The 24,072-nt window shown below is 42.4% G+C and overlaps 2 protein-coding genes and 1 pseudogene across 8 annotated transcripts in view; 2 read left to right on the top strand and 1 right to left on the bottom strand.

Annotated features, from left to right (window-relative positions):
* Svopl (SVOP like) overlaps positions 1–7,649 on the top strand; it is a 62,040-nt gene extending 54,391 nt beyond the window's left edge. Inside the window, exons 15-17 of one of the 2 annotated variants that reach the window (XM_063286826.1) lie at positions 3,372–3,485; positions 5,496–5,533; positions 6,165–7,649. In XM_063286826.1, the coding sequence (XP_063142896.1) occupies positions 3,372–3,485; positions 5,496–5,507 (126 nt within the window). In that variant the 3' untranslated portion in view covers positions 5,508–5,533; positions 6,165–7,649. Of the gene's footprint in view, positions 1–3,371; positions 3,486–5,495 lie in introns of both variants that reach the window. The other variant, XM_008762863.4, reaches the window with a different exon arrangement.
* Positions 1–24,072, top strand: part of Hmgb1-ps18 (high-mobility group box 1, pseudogene 18) — a 600,236-nt pseudogene that overhangs the window by 387,776 nt on the left and 188,388 nt on the right.
* Trim24 (tripartite motif-containing 24) overlaps positions 12,287–24,072 on the bottom strand; it is a 124,775-nt gene continuing 112,989 nt past the window's right edge. For 5 of the 6 annotated variants that reach the window (XM_063286502.1, NM_001395753.1, XM_063286504.1 and 2 more), the window contains 6 exons: positions 22,553–22,721; positions 21,928–22,256; positions 19,969–20,101; positions 17,519–17,593; positions 13,735–13,884; positions 12,287–13,087 (listed from right to left, as the gene is read on the bottom strand). In XM_063286502.1, coding sequence (XP_063142572.1) covers positions 12,878–13,087; positions 13,735–13,884; positions 17,519–17,593; positions 19,969–20,101; positions 21,928–22,256; positions 22,553–22,721 — 1,066 coding nt within the window. In that variant the 3' untranslated portion in view covers positions 12,287–12,877. Of the gene's footprint in view, positions 13,088–13,734; positions 13,885–17,518; positions 17,634–19,968; positions 20,102–21,927; positions 22,257–22,552; positions 22,722–24,072 lie in introns of those variants that run through there. The other variant, XR_010065691.1, reaches the window with a different exon arrangement.

Below are 24,072 nucleotides of genomic sequence, written 5' to 3'. Positions count from 1 at the left end.
TTTATCTCTGAACTAAAGCTCATCCGTGCGCTGTTCATTTAATTAATGTAGGAGAATGCATTTTCCCATTTTTTTCCTTTGTGCTAACTTAATTCTGGCACAGGATTTCATGTAACTCACGCTCATGTCAAACTTGCTATGTATACATCTGAGGCTGGATGACTCCCTAGTGCTAAAATTACACGTGGATACGACCCCGCTGTTTAAATAGCACTAGCTAGGGGTGGGACCGAGCCAGTGCCTGGTGTATAGTAGACTGCAGTCTATTGAGATATACCCCCAGCCCTTTCATGTGTATTTATTTATTCCTAAATTATGTTTTTTACACTGTTAGCTTGTCTCCCAAATTTAAAACATTTCCACTGTATTCAGCTTAGAAATGTCTGAAGATTTTGCTATTGTCTTTATAACTTGATGCCATTTTAATTGTATCAAGCCTACTGAAATTTATTTTATGTCCAAGGATATGGTTTATTTCAGTTAGCATTTGATGAACATTTGAATTTCTGTTGATATCGGATGGACTGCAGTCAGACCTCATTGGTTTAATTGTGTCATGAAGTTCAATTCCTGTTTGGTCTAGTCAATCTATTAAGAAAGGGATAGTGGACTTAGCAGTTAAGAGCTCTTTTTGCTCTTCCAGCAGATCAGAGTTTGGTACCTACCACCCACATCAGGTAGCTCACAACTGCCTCTAATTCCAGCTGCAGGGTACTGACACCCCCTTTGGCCTGCATGGACATCTTCATTCATGCATATGCACATACATACACATAAATGAAAAGAATCTTCAAACAAGAAAGGGATATATTAAGGTTCCGGTTGTGTGTGAATTATTTCTGCTCTTAGTTTTAGCTGACATTTGTGCTCTTTGCTTGTATATTAACCTCTGTGACTGCTGTCTAACGGAGTGACTTTTTGTCACATAGAGCTCTTTCTTGCCTCTGGTCTAGGCTCTGATTTAGTGTTTCTCCTCCCTGGTGTGGGGATTGAACCCTGATCCTTGTTCATACTGAGTAACTGCTCTATCACTGAGCTACACAGCCCTGCTTTTTTTTTTAGTTCTTAGTGTTTTGTGCTGATTGAACTTGGGGCCTCCCACAAGCTAGGTGATCTCCATCCTTAGTTCCTGAAACTTTCTTTGAGAAGTAGAGTTGTTTTTCCTTTTGACTTAGACAACATGGAGTGAATGCTGGAAAGATGAATTTTAACTGAACTTCCATTTATTTATTTATTTTTATGATGCTGACTGTACCCAGGATTCATAAATGCTGTACTGATTTTGTGTATCTACTTGACACAAGTTAGGGTCATCAGAGAGAAAGGATCTTCAGTTGAGAAAATGCCTCCATGAAATCCAGCTGTTATGCGTTTTCTTAATTTAGTGATTAATGGGGGAGGGCCCAGTGCATGGTGGTGGTGCCTCCCTGGGCTGATGGTTCTGGTTCTATTAAGAAAGCAGGCTGAGAAAGCTATGGGAACCAAGTCAGTAAGCAGCACCCCTCCATGGCCTCTGCATCAGCTCCTGCCTCCAGTTTCCAACCCTGCCTTCCTCCAATGATGGACTATGATCTGGAAGTATAAAACAAATGAACCCTTTCCTTCCCAACTCGCCTTTGGTCATGGTGTTTTGTCACATTAGAAACTCTAAGACATGCTAAGCATGGTCTCTTAACAATGAGCAACATCCCTAGGTCCCAGACGATTGCTACAATCATCTAGTTCCATAGACTTCTTGGTTATGAAGAAGAGAAAAATTCCTTTGGCTTAGAGTGTATTAAGAATGTGCAGTGACAGCTATACCCTGGATTGCAACAAAGCAGGGCCCTACATCTCTCTAGGGGACTAGACAGTTGCTCTCTGGCCCTGGCTTGTATAATAATTACATGATTTAAACTCAGCTCTTCAGAGTCAGAGTCTTACCTAACTCAAGATCTTGAAATAGGTGCAAATGGATAATTTAGAATCCATTCTAGCGGTGGTGAGAATTTAGAATAACCATGCACTGTGCAGGTTATCTAGTCTCTTTTGGGTTCTGCCCTTTTCTCTTTTCCCAGCCTCATGCTTCAGAAAATTTTATTTTGGTGATGGAAATCAAAGAACAGAGTGCTAGGTAACTTGTGCCTATAATCCTAGCATTTGGAGGTAGAGAAGAATTAGGGGTTCAAGACTAACCACAATTATATAGTGAATATAAAAGCACACCTGTGCTACGAGACCTTGCCCATCCCAAACCCTTCAAAGCACACCCCTCCCCCACATGAATATTATCTATCATGTTAGTCAACTCTGGGTTCTGTTTACATATGTGGCGATATTTGCCAGTTTGGTAGGCAGTGGACTATATACTAGAGACTGATTTCTGAGTTTGGTATCTTAAAGGAACATAAGTGGTGGTAGCATCACTAGGCTCTGGTACCCAGAGACCCAAGACTTTGGAGCACTAGTTATTGTGGTGAGTCAGGGCAAGCTCATCTCTAAAATTGACAGAGTTGGACTAGACTGGGTAATTTCCAGATCTTTCAAAATTGTACATAGTCTGTTGTTAGCAGGCAACCATCCTGTTAAAAGTAGTTGATCACTGTCAAGTTCTTAACTATCTGCCAACTATCTGGGCACTCTCTTGGAGAAATGGGTTCATGAAGTCTTTGGTTAACCAGTAGCAAAGTGAAAATATTCAGCCAAAAGTTGTATGTCGGCTGACAGAAAGCCTTTCTTATATGGGGAAAGAAAAGACATCAAATGGAACATTTTGACAGTCAGTCAGCTGGGTGTGGTGGCACACACCTATAATCCCAGAATTTAGAAAGCAGAGAGGCAGGCAGATCTCAGAGTTTGAGGTCAACCTGGTCTGCAGAGTGAGTTCTAGGACATCCAGGGCTGCACAGAGAAACCCTGTCTTAAACAAAACAAAGTTCTGACAGTTATACAAAACATTGTGAATAGAGACAAGACACAGGAGCAATCTTTTCAAAGACTCTTGAGATTATCTCTTCTGTTGCCCTGTCAGAAGTGAAGGAGGGAATGGAGGTTTTGTAGAAAGCTTATCACAAAGTGAGCTTAGGAATCAGTATAAAGAGCAGAACAGCAGAACAAGAAAACTTTCCTGTGTCTTCAGATATTGGAATCTGCTCTAGAAATGCCCGACAGGTGGTTAGGTGCAAAGAGATGTATAGTGTCCAGTGTGTATTAATACCAATCACTCAAGATGCCTGTCCCAGCTTGGTCCAATCAAACCTAGGTTCCAAGGGCTCAATAACACATCTGTTTACAAGGAGAATTTATATATGTATTTGCTAACACACATTCTTTGATATAAAAGTGAAGTGATTGGGGCATAAGGAATCAAGTTATTCTGGTTTTGACTACAGGTCCTAATGAGTGCCTCATTCCTGGGAGCCCTATGTCTTTTCTCCTCTGTCTGTGTTGTGTGTGCCATTTCTGCATTTACTCTTCCCATTGAGACCAAAGGACGTGCTTTGCAGGTATGTGACTCAGGAAGCTCTTCGATTTTCTTACAATTATCACCTAAAAACGATTTTAAATTATGTGTATGTATCTGTGAATGAGTGAAAATCCCCTGGAGCTGGAATTACAGGTATTTATGAGGTGCTCAATATGAGTGCTAGTTGAGAACTAAACTAGTAATTCATCTAAGCCACCTCTTAGCTCCTTAGCCACCAATTCTGGCCAAAGAGAAGCTTGGGAAATGGGTAACCTTTATTAAATCAGGCAAAGAATTCTCATTAGAAGGTCCTGATAGAAATTCTGAGTGTACAGTTTTCCTCACATACAGTTTTTAGCAGCACTAAAGGTGGTTAATGAAGAATTCACTTCTGATCTCTTTATGTGAAAGGCACTGTTGGACATTACCGCAGAGCCTTTGGGATCAGATGGTCTGATGCAGCAGACTGGCTTTCTTCCCCTAACATCTGTAGTGAATGTAGTGAGTGGTGGACATCTCAGTGTGGATTCCAGCTGTGCCAGCTGTGTTTGGCAGCAGCTCTGGAAAGCCTGACTTGAAGCATCATGTACCAGAGATTCTTCATCTAGAAGCAGGCTGGTACATGAGCTTTAGACACCTGTAGCCTGAGTTCCAGCTGCCACAAGTAAACTGACCTCTAGTCCCACCGCATCTGGAAGAAGAGTTTCAGAGCTGAATTAAGCGCATGTAGCTAATATGAAGCCTACCTGAGCAAAATGCCTTACCAGAGCATCATGGTACTGATGAGGGAAGGGACCACTCATATGGCCAGACGGCCCCTAATGGCTTCATCTCCCCAGACTAGTCAGTTCTGCTGGAAAGGATTTTTTTTTCCCCTGAGTTTTCTGTTCTCATCCTTCCTTTCATGATTGGTTTAATTAACATTAACGATTATGAAGGCAGAAGTATTTGGCCTATGGAATGAGTTTTGGTCCTGAGCTTGGTTCTTTGTTTGGGCTCCTTAATATAGATCTGTGTTCAAGTCCCTGGGGACTTGGAACACGGAGGCCTACCAAGATCTGGTTATCACCAAGAAAGGAGCGTATGGGGACTTTTCTACATTAGAGTATGGTGCTAACAGAAATGATCTGCAGTTGGTCCCATCACTGAATACTAGTCAGACAAGATGACTCAGGTTTTTTTTTTTTTTTTTCCTTCTTTTCTTTTTTTCGGAGCTGGGGGACTGAACCCAGGGCCTTGCGCTTGCTAGGCAAGCGCTCTACCACTGAGCTAAACCCCCAAACCCAGGTGTTGTTTTTTTTTTTATAAGGGATCACCACACCTGTTATGCAAAGGATTACTAGGGACAAGTTGAGCACATTTTAATTTTCCATTCCCTTCCAAAATTTCCATTTCATACATTGGTGGTGACTCTCCTGCCTCAGCCTTCCGAGTGCTAGGGTTATTAGGAGTGAGTTACCAAATTTACAGATAAGAATGAAGAACCTAATAATGGATCATTTAAAGTGCCCCACAGGTTTCCAACTAAGACCAACCTATAAAGCGAGTCCTTCTGTTGCCAGGGTGGTACAGAAACACTTGGCACTGGGGCACTGTGAACCTTTAACATTATTGGTTCAATATAAACACATGCATACATGCACAGCTTTTTAAAAACAAGAAAACAGCAGAGCAGTAATTTGGCTGGATAAACCAACTTGGTCACTAGCTTAGTGTTGAGTCGGTAAACTTAAAAACTCAATCATTAAAGAATGTGTTTATAGTGCCAGGCATGGTGGTACACACCTTTCAATCCCAGAACTCAGGAGGCAGGGGCAGGTGATGAGTTCAAGGCCAGCCTGGTCTACACAAGAGAGATCCAGCACAGCCAAGATTACATAGAGACGATGCTTGAAAAACAAACAAAAAAAACTAGGAAGAGTATATAGTGTGAACTTCTTTAGATCATACCTGTACTGCACCACCTTTAAAGCATTGTAAATGATGTATGTAATTCCCTATAAATTAAGAACAAAGCCTTACCAACTAATTCCTTTTTCTTTCCCCACAGCAAATTAAATGAGGAGCTGCAATACTATGTGGAGAAAAGTATGTTTGATCTTCATGGAGTTACTGAGTATATTTTAAAATGGGTTTATTTCTGCACTGATAATTAAGAAAGCAAGTATATATTAAGGCAACCAAGGCACACACACAAGATGCAGTGGGGCTCTTCCTTAGAAACAATATATGCAAATCCCTTATAGGATATATACTTTGCCACATTGTAGTTCCTGCCTGAAATCCCAGCATATACAGGTTGAGGGGGCAGGATGAACAGGAGTTGTAGGTCATCCTTAGTTATAAAGTAACTTTGAGGCCAGCCTGGGCTACATGAGATCCTGTCTACACACAAGCAATTTACCCACCAAACCACTTACCCCTCAAACAAACCAACAAACCTTGAGATTGAATGGGACTAGGTGGTGAGGGTGGAGAATGTTTCTTCTCATTTGGTATCAACACTACTTAATCTTAGACAAACACTTGGTGTTGCCCCATTTGGTCTATGGCTGAAGGACAGAGATTCTGTAGCTAAGGCAAGAAATTCGACTGATTATCATTGAATTTAAATTACGGTTTTGGTCATTTGCAGAACTTTATTCTGTACATAGCTATCAAGAAGCTGGGAATAAAGCTAATTTTCTCCATCCACCATTACTCCTTTTTTTAATCATAGGAGGGATATCCCACGATGCACGTGCAGCTTTCCCGTAACATGTAATTACTTCCATACTGTTTGCGGTATACAAGTTCTATTAGGAAAGACATGCTGTGGAAGGGAAGCATCTAAAGCATCTGCATCGAGATTGTCTTTTACCGCTGTTCAGGCTTGCTATGGAGGAGGCCCATTACAGTTGCAGACCACTCGGCTGGCTGAGGATCCCCACTACCCTCAACAGTGGAAAAAGACTGCAGTTGCAACCTCAATGAAATGCTGTGTTAGCAAACTGCATAAAAGAGGCATAACCTCTGTCCAAAGGGGGAGCAAGTAATTCCTATTTGATCCGTTCTATGAATGGATCAAAATCAGCTTCTTATAACGAAGGTGCAGTTATTAACACATTAGTAGTTTAAGGGATGGGTTCCAGGGCACCTGGTGGGAACCAAACATTCATCTTACAGAAAATGGCACAGTATGTGTATATCCGTCATCTCCAGATTATTGTAACAATGCTATGTATAAAATAACAAAGATGTCTATGTATATTTAGCATGAATACTTTTTCTTTTGGTTTTTTGAGACAGGGTTTGTGTTTAGCTCTGGCTATACTGAAACTCCGTAGACCAGGCTAGCCTGAAACTCAAGAGATCCATCTGCCTCTGCCTCCCAAGTACTGGGATTAAAGGTGATTAACAACCCCCTCCCCCAATTTATCTGACTAGTTGAATCCTGAATTTGAAATGCACAGCTCAGCCCAGCTTTAAGCCCAGAATACACTAGGCAGAAGTAGGTGGATCTGTGTTTAAAACCAGCCTAATCTAGTCTACATAGAGAGTTCTAGGACAGCCATGGTACATAGAACCAAAACCAAACCAATAATGCATGAATTTAAAAGACTATATTATAGGCTTTGAAAGGTATACACACGGGCTTTCTTACAAGCCTAAAAATTTCTAATTTCAAGCTAAGAGTTCACGTGATTAATCTGGCTAATAGGCAATCACCTTTAAGCCCAGTTGTTTTAGGCCTAATATATTTGATGGAAAACTATGTTGGCTACAGTCGTGGGAACAAGACATGCTACCTACTACAAGTCATAATTGAGAATCTCGTAGCTGGTTCTCAGACATTTATTTAAAGACAAGGTTGATGGCCCCTTCTCTTAAGATTTCAGATTGCTGGGTGTCTGTGAGATACTCAGGCTTAGGAACTTCATGGGGCTGCCTAGCACCGTCTAGCGCATGGGCTTCTCAGACAACAGAGTCAAGTCTACAGCAAGCTATTAGAATAATTTTAATGGAATCCTTGATAACTCAGCTTTTCTACTACACAAATTGCAAGCTGTTTGTGGAGAAGGTGGTAAAAACAAATTACAACTTATTTTTAAAAAATCCTTTTTATTGTCAATTTCACAACATGCACCCCAATCATCTATCTACTACTCTCTCCATATCTGCCCTTGAGACCTCTTCTCCAAAATAAAAACATCTCAGCATGGAAGCTGTGACGTGTCACAGTGTGTCCCACAGTACACCCTTTTGCCCAGACAGCTTTACTTACAAATGTTCATTGCAGTGAGTCATTGCAGATTCGAGGCCTCTGGCTTCTATATCACTACTGGATCCTCACAGGACTCCTCTGGAATATCTTGTTGTCATGGAGATCCTGCAGCTTTTGGATCACCAGGATCAGCCCTTTTAAGTGCTCCAACAGTTCATAGATGGGTAGATTTAGGGTGGGCCAAATCAAAGCCCTGGATTTGGCTGGGATGGTGGCGCAGTTCAGCGCCAGCTCTCCAGTAATGCCTCAGCCAGGTGCCAGGCTGGCTCTCCATCTTCAAGGGCTGGGGCCAGCGCCCAATCTCCCTATCTCATGCCCTTGGGGGGGGGGGTTTGACTCACCAGTGCCAATGCTATCAAGGACAGCTTTACTGTGTTGACTAGGTAAGGTACAGGGCCCATCCTCCCAGGGCTGAAAAGGGTAGGACCAGCTCTCCCAAGCCACCTAGGTGAGGGTGTGTGGCCAGCTCTCTGATATGACCTCTCACCTATGTCTGCCACCAGGGCCATTTCTACTGTGCTGCCAGGTGTGGTGTGGGGCCCGATCTCCCGAGTACCAAAGCCAGTGAGGGATGGGGCCAGCCCCTGGCCAGCAGCATAGTTCCTGGCAACATTCTAGACCAGAAATGTCTGCATGGCCTTTGGTGGTATTGTGGGCCACAGGCATTGACCAAGACCCCACTGCGGCAGGACCATAGATGCAGACACGGTAAGTCCTTGGCAGCAGCATGAGCCAGGACCTCACCTGGCCTCCAGTGGCAGTGCGGGCTCCTCACATCAGGCTGTTCCTCACTAGCCTCTCATCTGCAGGCCCACCCCTCTTTATCGTGCGCACACCGCTCTGCTTCCTTCTCCACACTTCGTGGCGCCTGGGCTGGCTGTGTGCTGCGGTTGGTTGCCTAAGCCGCTCTTTTTCTTTTAAATAAGAACTTATTGGAATTGTTTCACAGATCCCTAAAGACTTGAGGTCAATATTGGTTGAGGTCCTAAAGAATAATAAAAAGTATAGTAGAAACAGCATGTCGGAATCAAATAGTTTTACATAGAGAATTTGATCTAAGACTCTTTGGGTATAATCTATAATTGGCAAATGCTGTCTATAAATTTTATTTTTTGAATTTCTTAATATGCATGTCATCAGTGTACCGTTAAAGAGACTACACTGGAGAACCACTGTTACTGTTGGTAGCAGACTACATTTTCTGCTCACTCGCCTAAGAACATAGGCAAAGAATTCATTTCCCCACAATCCCTGCCACAGAGTGGGGATGATTAATCAGGCCACATCAGAGAGTAAGAAGAGACAGACTTGTTAGATGTCATAGACTACCAAGGACATTTCCAGGATTCAATTTAGGTCTATTCATTTGAAGTCAAATCAATGATTTCCATCAAAGAAAGATCTATTTAAAAAGTCCAGATAGTGGGGGCTGGAGAAATGGTTCAGAGGTGGTTAAGAGCACTGACTACTTTCCAGATAACTCAAGTACAATTCCCAGAATACATATGGCATCTCACAATGTCCTTACCTTATACATACTGCACACAGATATATATGTATGAAAACACCAATAACATAAAATATTAAAATATGAGTACCACACTGTTCAAACCTTTACTAAAATTAATATAAGCAAAGCTTTAGGACACAAGTCCTCACCCTGTGCTGCCCTCCTTCCCCAGCGGAATTTCACCATAACATTTCCTTCTGTAATATGAATTGAACTTTCTGTCAGTTGGGCTGGCTTTGTTTTCATTTGCTTCAAGACAGGATTTTGCTGTGTAACCTTGGCTGTCCTAAACTTGCTCTGTAGACCAGGTTGCCCTCTTAATCTTAATCTGTCTGCCTCTGCCTCCCAAGCGCTGGTGTATCACTACCTGGCTGGGGCTGGCTTTCTTAACACCATCATTAGAATACTGGATTAAGTAACCAGGATCACTGTTAAAAATCTACTTCCAAGGAGGAAAACACTGCAGTCTATTTTTCTTTCTTTCCTATTTGCCAGTTTTTTTCTTGGTTTATATAAGGTCATGGAAATACATATCAGAACTAAAATTTTCCTGTTTATGGAAGATAGCAAATTTCTATAGGCAATAATGCTACAGCTGCCAAGAATGTAGGGGACTCGGACTAATGAGCTCCAACTAGGTAAAATGCTACTAAAATACATTTTTTCATTAAGTCTTCCATTACAAAAGTCTCAGGTAAAATATTCACAGTAAAAATTTATCAGTTAATTTTTTTATTACATTCAAAGCACCAATCTCCAAAGAATCAAAAACACAATTTAAAATCACTATCGCCTTAGATGTCCTTCACAACCTGTGAAACCTCTGTGGAGAAGCTTGTGACCTGATGCATAAACAAGAGACACCTGCATGGGAATAATGACAGAACTCCTACCCAAGGCAAAATAAATGTAAAATTATCAACTATTATTTCACACGAAGCTATCAAATACTTTAAAAAATATGGCATGGTTATCTGATTAAAAAACAAATACAGTACTTTAACTCAGGTCAGTCTGCAATTTTAATGACCCAATCAGATTTCCCTCATTCATACAGACTTTTGATAAACAGAAAAATGAATACGCTTTCTCTTTATAATACTGTCAGTTCAAACTCAAAACCTTTTCTTTCTCACGAAGCCACTCCTTTGTTAAGCCCTACCTTCCCTTAGTGATAATTCTCAAAATAATTTTTATAAGTATTGTTTTAACTCAGGGGACAGGCATGGGAGACAATCTATTAGAGAACTTATTCTAAGATATTGAAAAGGAATGTATTGCCCAGAGTTCCACAGCTGGGGCTAGAGAGATAGTTCAGTGGTTAAGAGCATTTACTGCTCTTGCAGAAGTCCTGGGTTTGGTTCCCAGCACCAACATGGTGGCTGACTATCCTTTCTAACTCCAGTTCCAGGGGATTCAATGCCCTCTTCTAGCCTAGTGGGTTGGCACCAGGCACACACATGATATATGCAGACAAACATTTGTACATATGAAATAAAAATAAATAAATCTTTAAAATATTAAAATAAGGTTCCACACCTGCTACATTTAAAATGCTGGACTTAACCACACAAACTTAACCACTTCCCACAGATAATAAGCAAGCAAACCAACCAACCAATCAGCCCCAAAGCTGAGGGCACAGTTGTACACTACTTTAGTCCCTGCACCAGGGAGGTAGAGGTAGAAGGGCCAGAGCTGAAGGCCAGACTGAACTGAACATGAAAACCCACTTCCCCAAGGGTCTATGTATTGTCAAACGTTGTTCAGACTGTGTTTCCAGTATAAATATCAGCTGCATATTAAAACACAACAAATATCAGCACACAACATACATTTAGAGAATGGATGTAGACTGTTACAATAGTTATGTATACTAGAGTATTATATAGGTTGTTTAGAGAATGGGAAACTATTGCTGATAAGGTGTGTACACAGCATTCTCCAGCCAGCAACCTCAGTAATGCTGTACACAGGCCACCATCTCCCTGCCCTGCCCCACCCTGCCCCGTCTCATCTCACATAACAGAGGTTGGCCTTGACCTGGCTCTGCAGGATGACCTGGAACTTCTGATTCTCCTGCCTCCACCTTCCAAGTGCTGGCCTTGGGACTGTGTGCCTGACACTATATCTACAGTGTCCAGCTACAGTTTAATTTAGGGGAGGCAATGCGACCAATTAAATACTCAGGTCAGCTGTGTTTTATTCTGTCAACCTAAAGAAAAAAAATTTTCTCTAGTCAAACAATTAAAATGCTTGAGTACTAAAAGTTTACTATGGCAAATGAAAACTGTTCTGGTATTTTGTCAAATATTAGGCTAGAACAACAGTACACAATAATTTTATTCTACCTTAATCTGATTTGGTGCTTTCTTCATCTGAGCCCCCCCCCCCAAAAAAAAAACCATCAAACAAGCAAAAGAAATACATTTTTTCCCTCTTTCTTCCAAAGAAAAATTCTGAATTAAGGCAGATCAAAGATGAAATATGAAGTTCTGTTAAAAAAAAAAATCAAGCAAAAAGAAAGCCAACGAAGAATAGTTCATAGAATTCCCCCCTTGCTAATACCTGTCCCCACCCCCACCCCAACTCCACAACCTCCACTCATTTGAAATGAGAAAGAGATGGACGCCCATTCAGGGAACACGAACAGGGTGACCCAGGGCACAAGCTGAAGAAATCGATCAGATATTGCTGTACCCTATTATTTGATGGTTCTATTAAGCCTCACGGTTAGCCTATGGTCACACTTTTAATCCCAACACTCAGGTGGCAGAGGCAGGCAGGTCTCTAAGTTTGAGTGAATTCCAGGACAGTCAAGACTACAGAAATACTGTAGAATACAGTCTCAAAACCCCCAACCACCTGCCCCGCCTCCTCCCTCCACCAAAGAAAAGCCGTTAGCAACGAGTCTTGCTCTACCAGCTCTGCACAGTAAGGGGTGGGGGTGGGGGAAGAAGGAAGCTGAAGAAAAGGCTGATCCAATAATGTATGAAAGAATGGCCTTGAAGACTTGCTATGCCCAGCATCTCTAACAGACAAGATAAAGCAAAACAATAACCAAACATTTGTTTTTCCTGATTTCTTTAATGCATTTGCCATTATACATGGACACTATTTGGTGTCTTAATAGCATCTGTCTACACCTTTTCTGGCAGGCAGCCTGGGAAAGAACTCTGCTTCCCACTCACGTTCGGGGAGGACTTCTTTTAAGCACAGTAAACCTATCTCCATACAGTTGGCCATAATTAATGGGTAATAAAATTAATATTCTAAGAAGGATTATCACACATCCAAGTCACACTAAATTCTCAACTTACTTCAAACTCTATTTCTTTCTATGGTAGCTCTTACTCCAGGTTGCTGTCTGAAATCCAACAAGTGGGAAGAATGTCTTTTCTTTCTTTGCTGTTTCTTCCTTTTCTACCTTTTCTTCCTTCTTTTATTCTTGAACACATTTCCTTCCTCCTTCTTTTTTATTATCAATGACAAGAGGTTAAAGAAATGGGTTATTAAAGAAACCAAAGTCCGGGAAACAGAAAAAACAGACCAGAGAGCTCACAAACCCTGCTCTGTCATGATCTTAAATCCCTGACAAGGTCTTTGCCTGCTTTATTTTTGAAGGAGAATCTCGAACACAGTGCCCTGCCCAGTGCGCTCACTTGAGCAGCTGCCGGTCTTCCATGCTCTTGAGGCGCTTCTTCCGGGGTTGCACAAAGTCATCATCCGAGTCGTCACTGAACTTACAGTCTTCCACGTCATGCCGGAATTCTAGCTTAGGGAACCTCTTCTCTGGATAAAGATTCTTTAGAAGTTCTTCAAAATAGCTTTCAAGTTTTATACCGGCATTGGCTACTTCAGAATCAGGCTGTGGGATAAAAATAAAGGTAGGACTTAGCACCCCAAAGACCCATGTTTTAGTTATTATAAATAATCTCTCACAATTCTGTTCTATTTGGCACACAACTATGAAAATAATGGACTGGGGAAGTACTTAGCAATGTCACTGACATAAAACAAATACTAGTCTGGGGCTACACTTTTACTGACTGCTTCCAGAAGGAGTGGTGACGACAGGAATGGGTCACATCAGTAAGGTGACGAGATGAGCGAAGGCAGGAAGGGAACCACCAACAAAAGAACAAACAGCAAGTAAAAAGACACGTTTACATAAAATGACATGACGAGACTTTACATGACAACTGTTTAGTACGGTCCTATTATTTCAAGATAAACGCAGAGGTCTAAACGTGCATAGCTTGCAAATAAAAGGAAGGGATGGTAAATTCTTACTCTAAACGACCTGTCTACCTCAGGCAGGTTTGCATTTGCACTTACCACACAGAAAACTCTGCAAACTCAGTGTGGATGTGCCTCCCTAGCAAGCTCTGCCATATCCTGGTAGACATGGGACACTGCCAACTTATTCTAGCACGGACATCTGGGGACCTCACTGCTGGCAAGCTGCCTGCTTGGGATCACTCTCCACATTGCTGTGGCCTCGCCCCATCTCACCTCATTGAATTCAGCACAGTTTTGAAAGATCAATCTAAAATCAGCTACAAAATCTTCAGGCTTTGTATACATGCAATAATCCTCCTGAAGTCTTTTCTTGATGGTTGACAAGTCCATTGGGTTTTTAATTATTTTATAATAATCAGGCACCTTACAAAACAAATGAGTTATTATAATATAAATAAGTAAATTGTACCCGGTCCTATAGTATATGCTATTTTTCTTCATGTTACTTTGTCACTGGTGATAAACAAAATCAAAGAAACAAACATTTACAAGTACTACTATGTTTTTACACAGGTTTTGTGTCACTTTCTCTAAAAACGACATTTTATATTGGTATATTTTTACTATATATAATGTTGGGTATCATACAGATAGTTAAGTCTATCAAGACTTATACCAGTACCAAAAGTCTCCCCTACCCAATTCCCAAGGCATGAATATAAAATACCAGCAGACCCATAATTGAGAGAAAATATGCGACACCTTTCTGCATTCATAGAATTAATTATCTCTACACATCTATGTTTTAGAAAATGACATAATTTCAGTCGTTATGGCTGACTAAAAATCCATTATGCACATATAACTTCTTTTTGTTTTGTTAATCAAGAGAGGGTTTCTTTGTATGTAGTGTAGACCAGGTTGGCCTTAAACTTGAAGATCCACCTCTCGGCCTCCTAAGTGTTGGGATTTAAAGGCACACACCACTACCACTCAGTAATACACAGTATTTTTTAAATCCAATTGTCTGCTGATGAACAGTCAGGCTTATTCTATCAGCTCCCATGCACAGTGCTATAATAAATATGAATGTGCCAATATTTCCATTGTACAGTGTCCTCTGAACATTTAAACCAAAAGAGATAAATGGCCAATAAGCATTAAGGAAAAAAATGTTTATTAATGTTAGGAAAATGAAAACTGAAATTACACTGAGAGTCTGTCTCATCGTGGCCAGAAAACACACACACACACACACACACACACACACACACACACACGCACGCACGCACGCACGCACGCACTCTCTCTCTCTCTCTCTCTAAATGCAGATGAGGAGCAGGGGAAATGGAACCCTTGTATACTACTGGTGAGAATATAAACCAATTCAGCCACTATGGTTATTAGTATGGAGGTTACTCAGAAAACTGAAAATAGAATTACTATGTGACCTAGTCAACAATTGTTTTTAATGGAAAGAAGGAGTTCCAGGCCAGCAAAGGCTACACCGTATTTTCCTTTAAACCTCCTATATGCTCCCTCTTCATGGTTAAATACAAAATAATTACTAAGCTGGGTATGGTGGCACACACCTTTAATCCCAATGCATGGGAGGGAGAGGAAGGCAGGTCTGTGAGTTGGAGGCTAGCCTGATACACATAGCAAATTCTAGATTAGCCAGGAGTTAAAAGAAATAAAAGAAGGGAAACCAAGGAGTGAGTACTTGTAAAGCATGACTGCTCTGTCCAGCAACATTATCTTGGCTATTTGAGGGAGAGGCATGGTTATGCTGATACCGGTCTTTCACACCAGCACTGGGAGGCAGAGGTGGAAGGACCTACAGTATGACTTCCATACCTGCTGGACAGCCTGATCTACATAGTGAGTTCCAGGCCAGCAAAGGCTAGATTAGAAGACCCTGTTTCTGAAACAAGCAAACAAACCCATTTAAAAAATGAAGTCACCAGGGTTTTGTCTTGTACTATTGCAAGTAGGGAAGGGCTTGATCCTCAGCTTCCGTATTCACTAGCAGGACCCTACAAATATTACTTAATCCTGTTGAAAATCAGGTTATATTCCAGATCAATAATTCTGGCAATTTCAGAGGATTAATGAAGTGAATTTTATGAAATACTTTATATCAAGAAAAAGGGGTTAACTTGTGGCTGTTGGTACTGCTAATAGATATGTAAGCCAGAATCATAAAAAGCAACAATTTTGGGATATATATATATATTTTTTTTTTTTCGGAGCTGGGGACCGAACCCAGGGCCTTGTGCTTCCTAGGCAAGCGCCCTACCACTGAGCTAAATCCCCAACCCCTTGGGTTATATTTTTAAGTATGTACTGGCACAAACTAATCTTCTCTATTCTGCTCCTTTTGGGTATGAAAGCTCCTTTTCCCTGAAGTTCGTATGGGTTTAATCCAGAGTGTCCTTAGAAAACTCTTACTTTAAATATAAAAACCTAAATATTAAAAATAGACTGCTGGTGCAAGAGGATCCCTCCAGGTTCAAGGCCAGCATCTACATAATGGCTTCCAGGCCAGCCAGTGCTACACAATGAGATATACAGTCACCATATAAAATAATGTGCTTAACTGCAACATTTTCTACCATGAAATTGACTGTCTTAAATTATTTAGGAGTTTTTTTCTCATTTGCATTAATTTTTAAAATGTAAATGTCATTGGGAGGTGAAGGTAGTAGGGTCAGGAAGTTCAAAGTCATTTCCCTCTAGACTGAGGCCAACCTGAGATCGATGAGATCCTGTCTTAGAAAACCCGACCCGACCCAACCGGACCCAACCGAACCCAACCCAACCCAAGCACAATGAAGAAAACCAAAACAAAATTTATTCAATTTCAAAAAGAACTTTCAGATACCATAGATGAGAAAATATTTTAAGCATGGGCTCCTTTCTAGTACTCTAAAGGTATCAAAGTTATACCATACTTTCATTATATATCTGTTTGAAATATATATATGAATATATGATTTTCAGCTTTTTTCCATTATTAAATTCTACTTGTTTTTGTAAGACTACACCTATAGACTAGAGAGGTCTTTATTTAGAAAAAATAAATGCCATATAAACCTTCTAAGATGCAGAAAACATAAAACCATCCCAATATGAAGAAACTGGGTAGGATGAGAAGGATACTCAAGAAACAAGTTGAAGTGATCAGCCAACTGCCATTAACATGCATTATCTATTTAGTGAGATGACCTCATTTGTAGGAACATGAATGAAGCTTGAGATCATCATGCTAACTGAACTGAGTGACTCAGGAGAAATGCTGTATAGGACACGTAAGAAGAGTCGTCTGTGTGAAGGGAACAAGAGCAGTGCTGGCAAGGAAACAAGACAGAGCAATGGGGGAAGTTGAAGACAGGCTCTGTCCTCTGTCTTATATGGAATTTAGATGTAAAGCACTCATGCACGTGTGCATACCAGGAAAATCTGAGAGGAAGGGAACCAGGAGGATAGTGAGGGTGTGTGTGTGTGTGTGTGTGTGTGTGTGTGTGTGTGTGTGTGTGTGAGAGAGAGAGAGAGAGAGGGAGAGAGAGACTGAGACAGAGAATGAGTGAACTAAATGTTGTGTATTAAAATGTCATAACGAGACCAAGTAATTTATATAACTAACAAATTAACAAAAAAGAGAGAGAGAAAAAAGCATGTATTTAAGATGAAAACACTGTGTGTATGTGTGTGCTCAAGATTCGTATTAGGAGTCTGGGAAGACTCAGTCGGTGGTGTTAGCGATGCTAGCATGAGGACATGAGTTTGATCAAAGCACCTGTGCAAACATATGTAAAAAGACAGGCATGGCAGCATACACTTATAGTCCCAGCTGAGGGGAGTTAGGGACAGGCAGATTTCCTAGGGTTACTGGAGAGCTAGCAGAGACGAACCCTTGAGTCTTAAGTTCCACTGTGATCCTTTTTCTCAAAAACCAAAAAAAAAAGAAAAAAAAAAAAGTGTGCTGCCTACACACACACACACAGACACACAGACACACACACACACACAGACACACACAGACATTAATACTTACAGTCAGAGGGACGGGGTCCTGGAAAGCCAGGCTCATCTCATGGCAGTAAAGGAACAGGAGCAGGCGCTCACATTTCTACCGAGAGATACAGACAAGAGTAAAGGCACGGCGTACTCTGAAAGAATTCACAGGTCTCAAATTAAAAATCAAAGCCCAGTAAGGAATCAGTAAGGAACACTGAATCTTTGGGGTTTGCTTCCTATTTGAATTAGCTATTAACTTCGGGAATATGGCTGTGAGAGTCCCTGTAAGTGAGTGAATAAGCCAATCACACTTGGGAATATACATCTGTCTCTCAAGAGGAGCACCCCCCTCCTCACCCCGTCCTCCAGTCTGTGCTGTGTGACTCAGCAGCGGTCACTGGAAGACGCTCAATGCAGTGCTGCAACCTCCTGCCTGCTAAGACCCGTCTTTCCTCTCTTGCAAACACAGTGTCCTGCCCCTGGTGTGAGCTCTGAAACTTCCTCCCCTCAGGACCGATGAACGTCTGCCACCCAGTGAACATGTACTGGACTAGCACATCTTCCTAGATGTCAATTTTCATAGTTTCTTTTTTAAATATGTTTTGATAAATTTTTTTAGTAATAAAAATTATGGTTAAATGTTAAATAAAATTTCACATGGTCAAAGTATGGAATTATTTCCAGGAACATTAAATCAAAAAGTAAATCTCACTCAATTCTCAAAAGATTTTGAAATACTATATTGAGCAGAGTAAACTGTATATCTCTTACAGAGTGGGCTTTAGGTTGAGAGGGACAGTGCTAGAACAGTCTTGAGGGAGGGGGGAAGGGGGGAAAGAGAGAGACAGACAGACAGACATTAAGGTAGACAAAATTTAGAACTCAGACTAAAGCTATGCATGGTGGGCCATTCCTATAATCCAGCACTTGGAAGGCTGAGACAGGAGAATTGCTGTTTGATGACAGACTGGACTAACAGTGATACTATGTCTCAAACAAACAAAACAAAATTAACGACAACAAATAAAATAAGAAATCAGAAACAAAGAACAAGACTGGGCATGTACTTGGAATGCAGAGCCAAGTGGAATGTTGTGAACTCAAGGCCAGTACATACTACAGAGTTTTAGGCCAGCCTGGGCTACACAGTAAGTCCTTGTCTCTTCTTGGCCCTGCCAAAAAAGCCAAGAGTTAGTTGGACTGAAGAGATGGCTCAGTCAGTAAAGTGGGGAACAGCTGGGTTGGATTTTGAGATGGAAGGTAAGGAAGCTAGATGCCCCGGATGTATACTTGCAATCCCAGAAGCATAGAGGTGGGAATGGTGGAGACTTAGGGCTCACTGCCTAGGCAGCACCACCGCCTGCCGCCTCGGTCAGGAGCGATGCCCTTAACACCCTCCATTACTGATGGTAATATTATGGTTAGAGTTAAGTATGACTGGCTTCATGGGAAATCCCCAGCCAGCTGCAGAAGACTAATACAAATCTGGTGGTCAGGATGCCCAGCGATATGACAAACTGTGACCTTTCTGAGAAACCAACATCCTGCTGACATCAGCTGACCACACGAGTACTGGGTCCTTGGCTTGTGTAGATGCTTCCCACTTCCCCACTCCCTGTTACTCCTGCTATGGTATAAATTCAGCCTTGTCCCACATAGAGGGGGAGGGGTTAGGGGGATGTTGGCCCGGAAACCGGGAAAGGGAATAACATTCGAAACGTAAATACTCAAGTTAATAAAGAAAAAACAGAAAAAATAAATAAATTCAGCCTTGGGAAAAAGTAAAATTGTTGCCTTGATCAGACTCTTGTCTTGGCGTCCTTCTTCGTGTCTCTTGCCCCCCATTCTCTTCCAGGTGCCCTCTGCACCCTCCTTGACTGCCCTGCAGGATGAGACAACTGGCCGGGATACTCCCCTTCTCTCTGACTCTGTTCTAGCACTACCCTCCCAACCCAAAGCCCAGCCCTATTTATAAGGGATATACAGTTTACTCTGCTCAAGTATAGTATTTTAAGTACCTAGCTAATATAGTTTTCTTTTTTAATTAAGAAGTTATAGTTCAGTGGGTCAAGTGCTTTTTCTATGCCCCTGGCTTTGATCCCAGCACCTAAGCAGAAAAGGCAGGCATGGTAGCATCTGCCTGAAACTCTGATAAGAGGGAGATGGGGGGGAAACAAGTGAATCCCAGATACTTGCTGGCTAGTCAGTCTAGCCAGTGAGCTCCGGGTTCAGTGACAGGGCCTGACTCAAAAGTAAGGGTGGAAAGCCAAAGAGGAAGATATGTTACATTAACCTCTGGTCTCCATGTAGATGCACGGATGAGGGCACGCGCACTCGCGCACACACGCACGCACGCACGCACGCACGCACACTAGCTTACTATTGATTCTTCTCTCTGTGCAACAGAGGGAAGAAAGAGAGAAAAGAGACTTAAAGGTGAAAGAATTCAGTGTAAAAATCAATGCATGGAAATGTTAAAAAACTTACCCTTTTGTCTATTGGTGTTAGTTTAGTAAGGCCTTCACTTTTCCTTTTATCTGAGTTGTGACTGGGAGCATCACAATCATATTCAACTTCTGGCTTAGATAAGTCCCGGCAGAAAGTACAAATCCATTCTCCACTGTTGGAATAATAAACCTTTGAGTTCTGCGTATGTCACATCTCTTGTCTTTACCATCACCTTCCCACCACCTGCAGGCCACCCACCTATGACAGGTTTCTTTGGAATGGGTTTTATCCTCTGCCTATTCATTAGGTACTACTAGGTACAAGGCAGTATAGAGAAGAAATAGCAGAGATTTGATGCAAAGGTCTAAGAAGTTAACATTAATGTCTAAGTAAACATCATGCTTGTGACCCTCCTCCTATCTCCTCCATGCTTGGTTACAGGTGTGTGCCTCGAGGGCCCAGAGAGGGTCTATGACTGTTTATCACAACAGATGAGCTTTCTGAGAAGCACAGACCAGGAAGCAGGGACCAGGGAACTGTCGGGACTCTAGAGTATACATCTGTGCCAAATCTTTATAACAACTGTTAAAAGTTCATTACAATTTTTACATTGAAAAATCCCTTTTTTGCCTCCCCCTTCCCCTCCATGTCATTCCTGTCCAGTTGTACCCCTCCTCTTCCCCGCCATGTCATTCCTGTCCAGTTGTACCCCTCCTCTCCCCCGCCATGTCATTCCTGTCCAGTTGTACCCCTCCTCCCCCATGTCATTCCTGTCCAGTTGTACCCCTCCTCCCCCCCCATGTCACTCCTGTCCAGTTGTACCCCTCCTCTCCCCCCCATGTCACTCCTGTCCAGTTGTACCCCTCCCCCCCATGTCATTCCTGTCCAGTTGTACCCCTCCTCTCCCCCCCCATGTCATTCCTGTCCAGTTGTACCCCTCCCCCCATGTCATTCCTGTCCAGTTGTACCCCTCCTCTCCCCCCCCATGTCATTCCTGTCCAGTTGTACCCCTCCTCTCCCCCCCCATGTCATTCCTGTCCAGTTGTACCCCTCCTCTCCCCCCCAATGTCATTCCTGTCCAGTTGTACCCCTCCTCCCCCCCCATGTCATTCCTGTCCAGTTGTACCCTTCCTCTCCCCCACCATGTCATTCCTGTCCAGTTGTACCCTTCCTCCCCCCCATGTCATTCCTGTCCAGTTGTACCCTTCCTCCCCCCCCATGTCATTCCTGTCCAGTTGTACCCCTCCTCCCCCATGTCATTCCTGTCCAGTTGTACCCCTCCTCCCCCATGTCACTCCTGTCCAGTTGTACCCCTCCTCCCCCATGTCACTCCTGTCCAGTTGTACCCCTCCCCCCCATGTCACTCCTGTCCAGTTGTACCCCTCCCCCCCATGTCATTCCTGTCCAGTTGTACCCCTCCTCTCCCCCCCATGTCATTCCTGTCCAGTTGTACCCCTCCCCCCCCATGTCATTCCTGTCCAGTTGTACCCCTCCTCCCCCATGTCACTCCTGTCCAGTTGTACCCTTCCTCCCCCCCCATGTCATTCCTGTCCAGTTGTACCCCTCCTCCCCCCCATGTCACTCCTGTCCAGCTGTACCCCTCCTCCCCCCCATGTCACTCCTGTCCAGTTGTACCCCTCCTCCCCCCCCATGTCACTCCTGTCCAGTTGTACCCCTCCCCCCCATGTCACTCCTGTCCAGTTGTACCTCTCCTCCCCCCCATGTCACTCCTGTCCAGCTGTACCCCTCCTCCCCCCCATGTCACTCCTGTCCAGTTGTACCCCTCCTCCCCCCCATGTCACTCCTGTCCAGCTGTACCCCTCCTCCCCCCCATGTCACTCCTGTCCAGTTGTACCCCTCCTCCCCCCCATGTCACTCCTGTCCAGCTGTACCCCTTTGCTCTAGAACACTGTTCCTTTTCTATATAGCTCCCCGGGCATGCACATGAAGCTCGAGCCCTCTGCTGTGCTTCATACTTTAGACAGACATATTTTTTACCTTGGAAAATGTGTCAGTGTGGGCACATGACAAGTAAGATGGAATACTTTGGGACATTTCTCACAGCATAGGAGTTCTCCACCATTTTGACAAACAGCACACCAGTCTTCATTGGGGTCATCCTCCTTTCTTGTCTCTCCAACATGCACAGGGGACTTCTGGGAGGCATCCGGCCACTCAGACTTTCCATTTGGGGAGTTTTCATGATGGAGTGCAGGCTGATCTCCTGTACTATCAGGGGCATCGGACCGTAACACCGTCTCCTCAGAAGCAGAGCTCTGGCTACTGTTTAGGAGGAGGGAGGTCAGTATGCTCCTTGGATAGTTAGTCTGCAACCAAAGAGAGGACAGCATCGTTCATATATGTGTGTATGCTAAAGGGGACCCTTCCACTTCCGGAAGGCCACAACAATTAAAGACTAAGTGAGCAGTGGAGAAGTCAATCCCATGAAGTGTAGAGATGGTTTATTGCAGCTACTAATTCAAATCACACATCAGACACTGTGCTGGCTAGTTGTATGTCAACCTGACACAATCTGGAGTCAAGAGAGGAGGGAAACTCAATTTAGAAAATCCTTTTCTTGCCTCTTAAATGGGATTAGTACTGTAAGTACTGGTATAATTACATTTTGAGGTCTAGATTCTTCATCTGATTCTTGTTTTACTATAACAACAGGAAAATCATAGTTTTCAGGTGGTCCACTGTTTTCCTGTTTTATTCGAATTGGCTCCAGCATGACTACTGGGACCTTGTGAGTAGAATCCGCTCCTGCTGGTTTGCTGGAAGAGCCCGAGCTGTGACAGAGAAAGATGAGAGGGAGACCAAATCAGACAACTGAGAACGTTCTGGAGTATCTATCATATCTATCATAAAATATGATAGTACTTCCTATCAGCAGTGAGCGATGCTAAGACAGTTGTGGAAGGAAAGCAGCATCCATTTCCTCAGTGAGGACAGAAAGGGTCTACAGACTAACCTAAACAGGTTCACCACAGGCCTGAAACTTGGTGAAACCTCATTCACACCTAAATGACGTGACATTCTAAGGTTCAAGCCTTTAGATTTGGTGTCTTAGAACTAGCATTTTCTATCTTTTCTAATTTCCTGTTTAGTCAGTGACTACAGGAAGTCTAGACTTTCATGCACAGATTGCAGTAGAAAATCACTTGCTGGCCTCTGCTTCTGCCCCTTAAAGGTGGTAGCTGAACAGAAACCTTGCACTATTAGCCACTCTGATATTACGGAGGACCACAGGGAAACTTCCTTCTAAAGAATGCTGCGTTCAAATGATAAACAAAAAATGTGACTTACATCTAGAGCTAAGTTTCAAACATAACGAGGGCAGAACTAAATAACAACTTAAAGTGGGAGCTTAATTGTAAAAATTTCTTTTAAGTAGAACCAATGTTTGATCATCACAACAGTCAGAGAATACTGAGAGAAAGACTGCTTCTTCATTCTGAGCAGGGGCAGCATCATGAGTAAAGACACCAGTCTCATCTACTTAAGTGAGTTCCTGGTCAAATAAAGTGACACTGTGTGATATTCTGTCTTGAAACAAAACAAAAACTCATTATACTGCTTATTTCCTAAATTTCTGTCTATATATTAATATGTTATGTCTACTTCTGTCTTTGCTATCACGATGTCAAATACTATCTTATTTTTAGCATTTGGACAAATACTTTCTATCTTTAATGCTGTACTAGTTTAACTACTTAATTAAAAGTGAACAGTAGAAAACATGAACCAAGAATCAAAACACTGACAACTACAAGACATTATATGCACAGTCAGCTCTTCTTGTGCCTTCTCATGGCATTTGCATATATGGTTGGGAAGTACCTTGTGGGAGGAAATGTGCCTGTAACTGAATGTCTACAAACGATTTTCTTTTGGGGTGGAGAATGTCATTATTCACCAAACAATGCAATATAACAAGTAATTATGAAACCGTCAAATGTATTAGGCAGCATCAGTAACCTAGAGATAATTTAAAGCATACACAAAGATATGACCAAATTATGCACAAATACTGTACCATCACAGAGGACTTGAGCAACTGCAGATTTTGGTACACTGGGATGAGCCCTGGAACCGATTCTCTATGGATACCGAGGAAAGACTATACCCATAAATATGGTT

Source organism: Rattus norvegicus, chromosome 4 (genome assembly GCF_036323735.1).
Source record: "Rattus norvegicus strain BN/NHsdMcwi chromosome 4, GRCr8, whole genome shotgun sequence".
NCBI lineage: Eukaryota > Metazoa > Chordata > Mammalia > Rodentia > Muridae > Rattus > Rattus norvegicus.
This window is presented reverse-complemented; position numbering and strand designations above follow the sequence as displayed.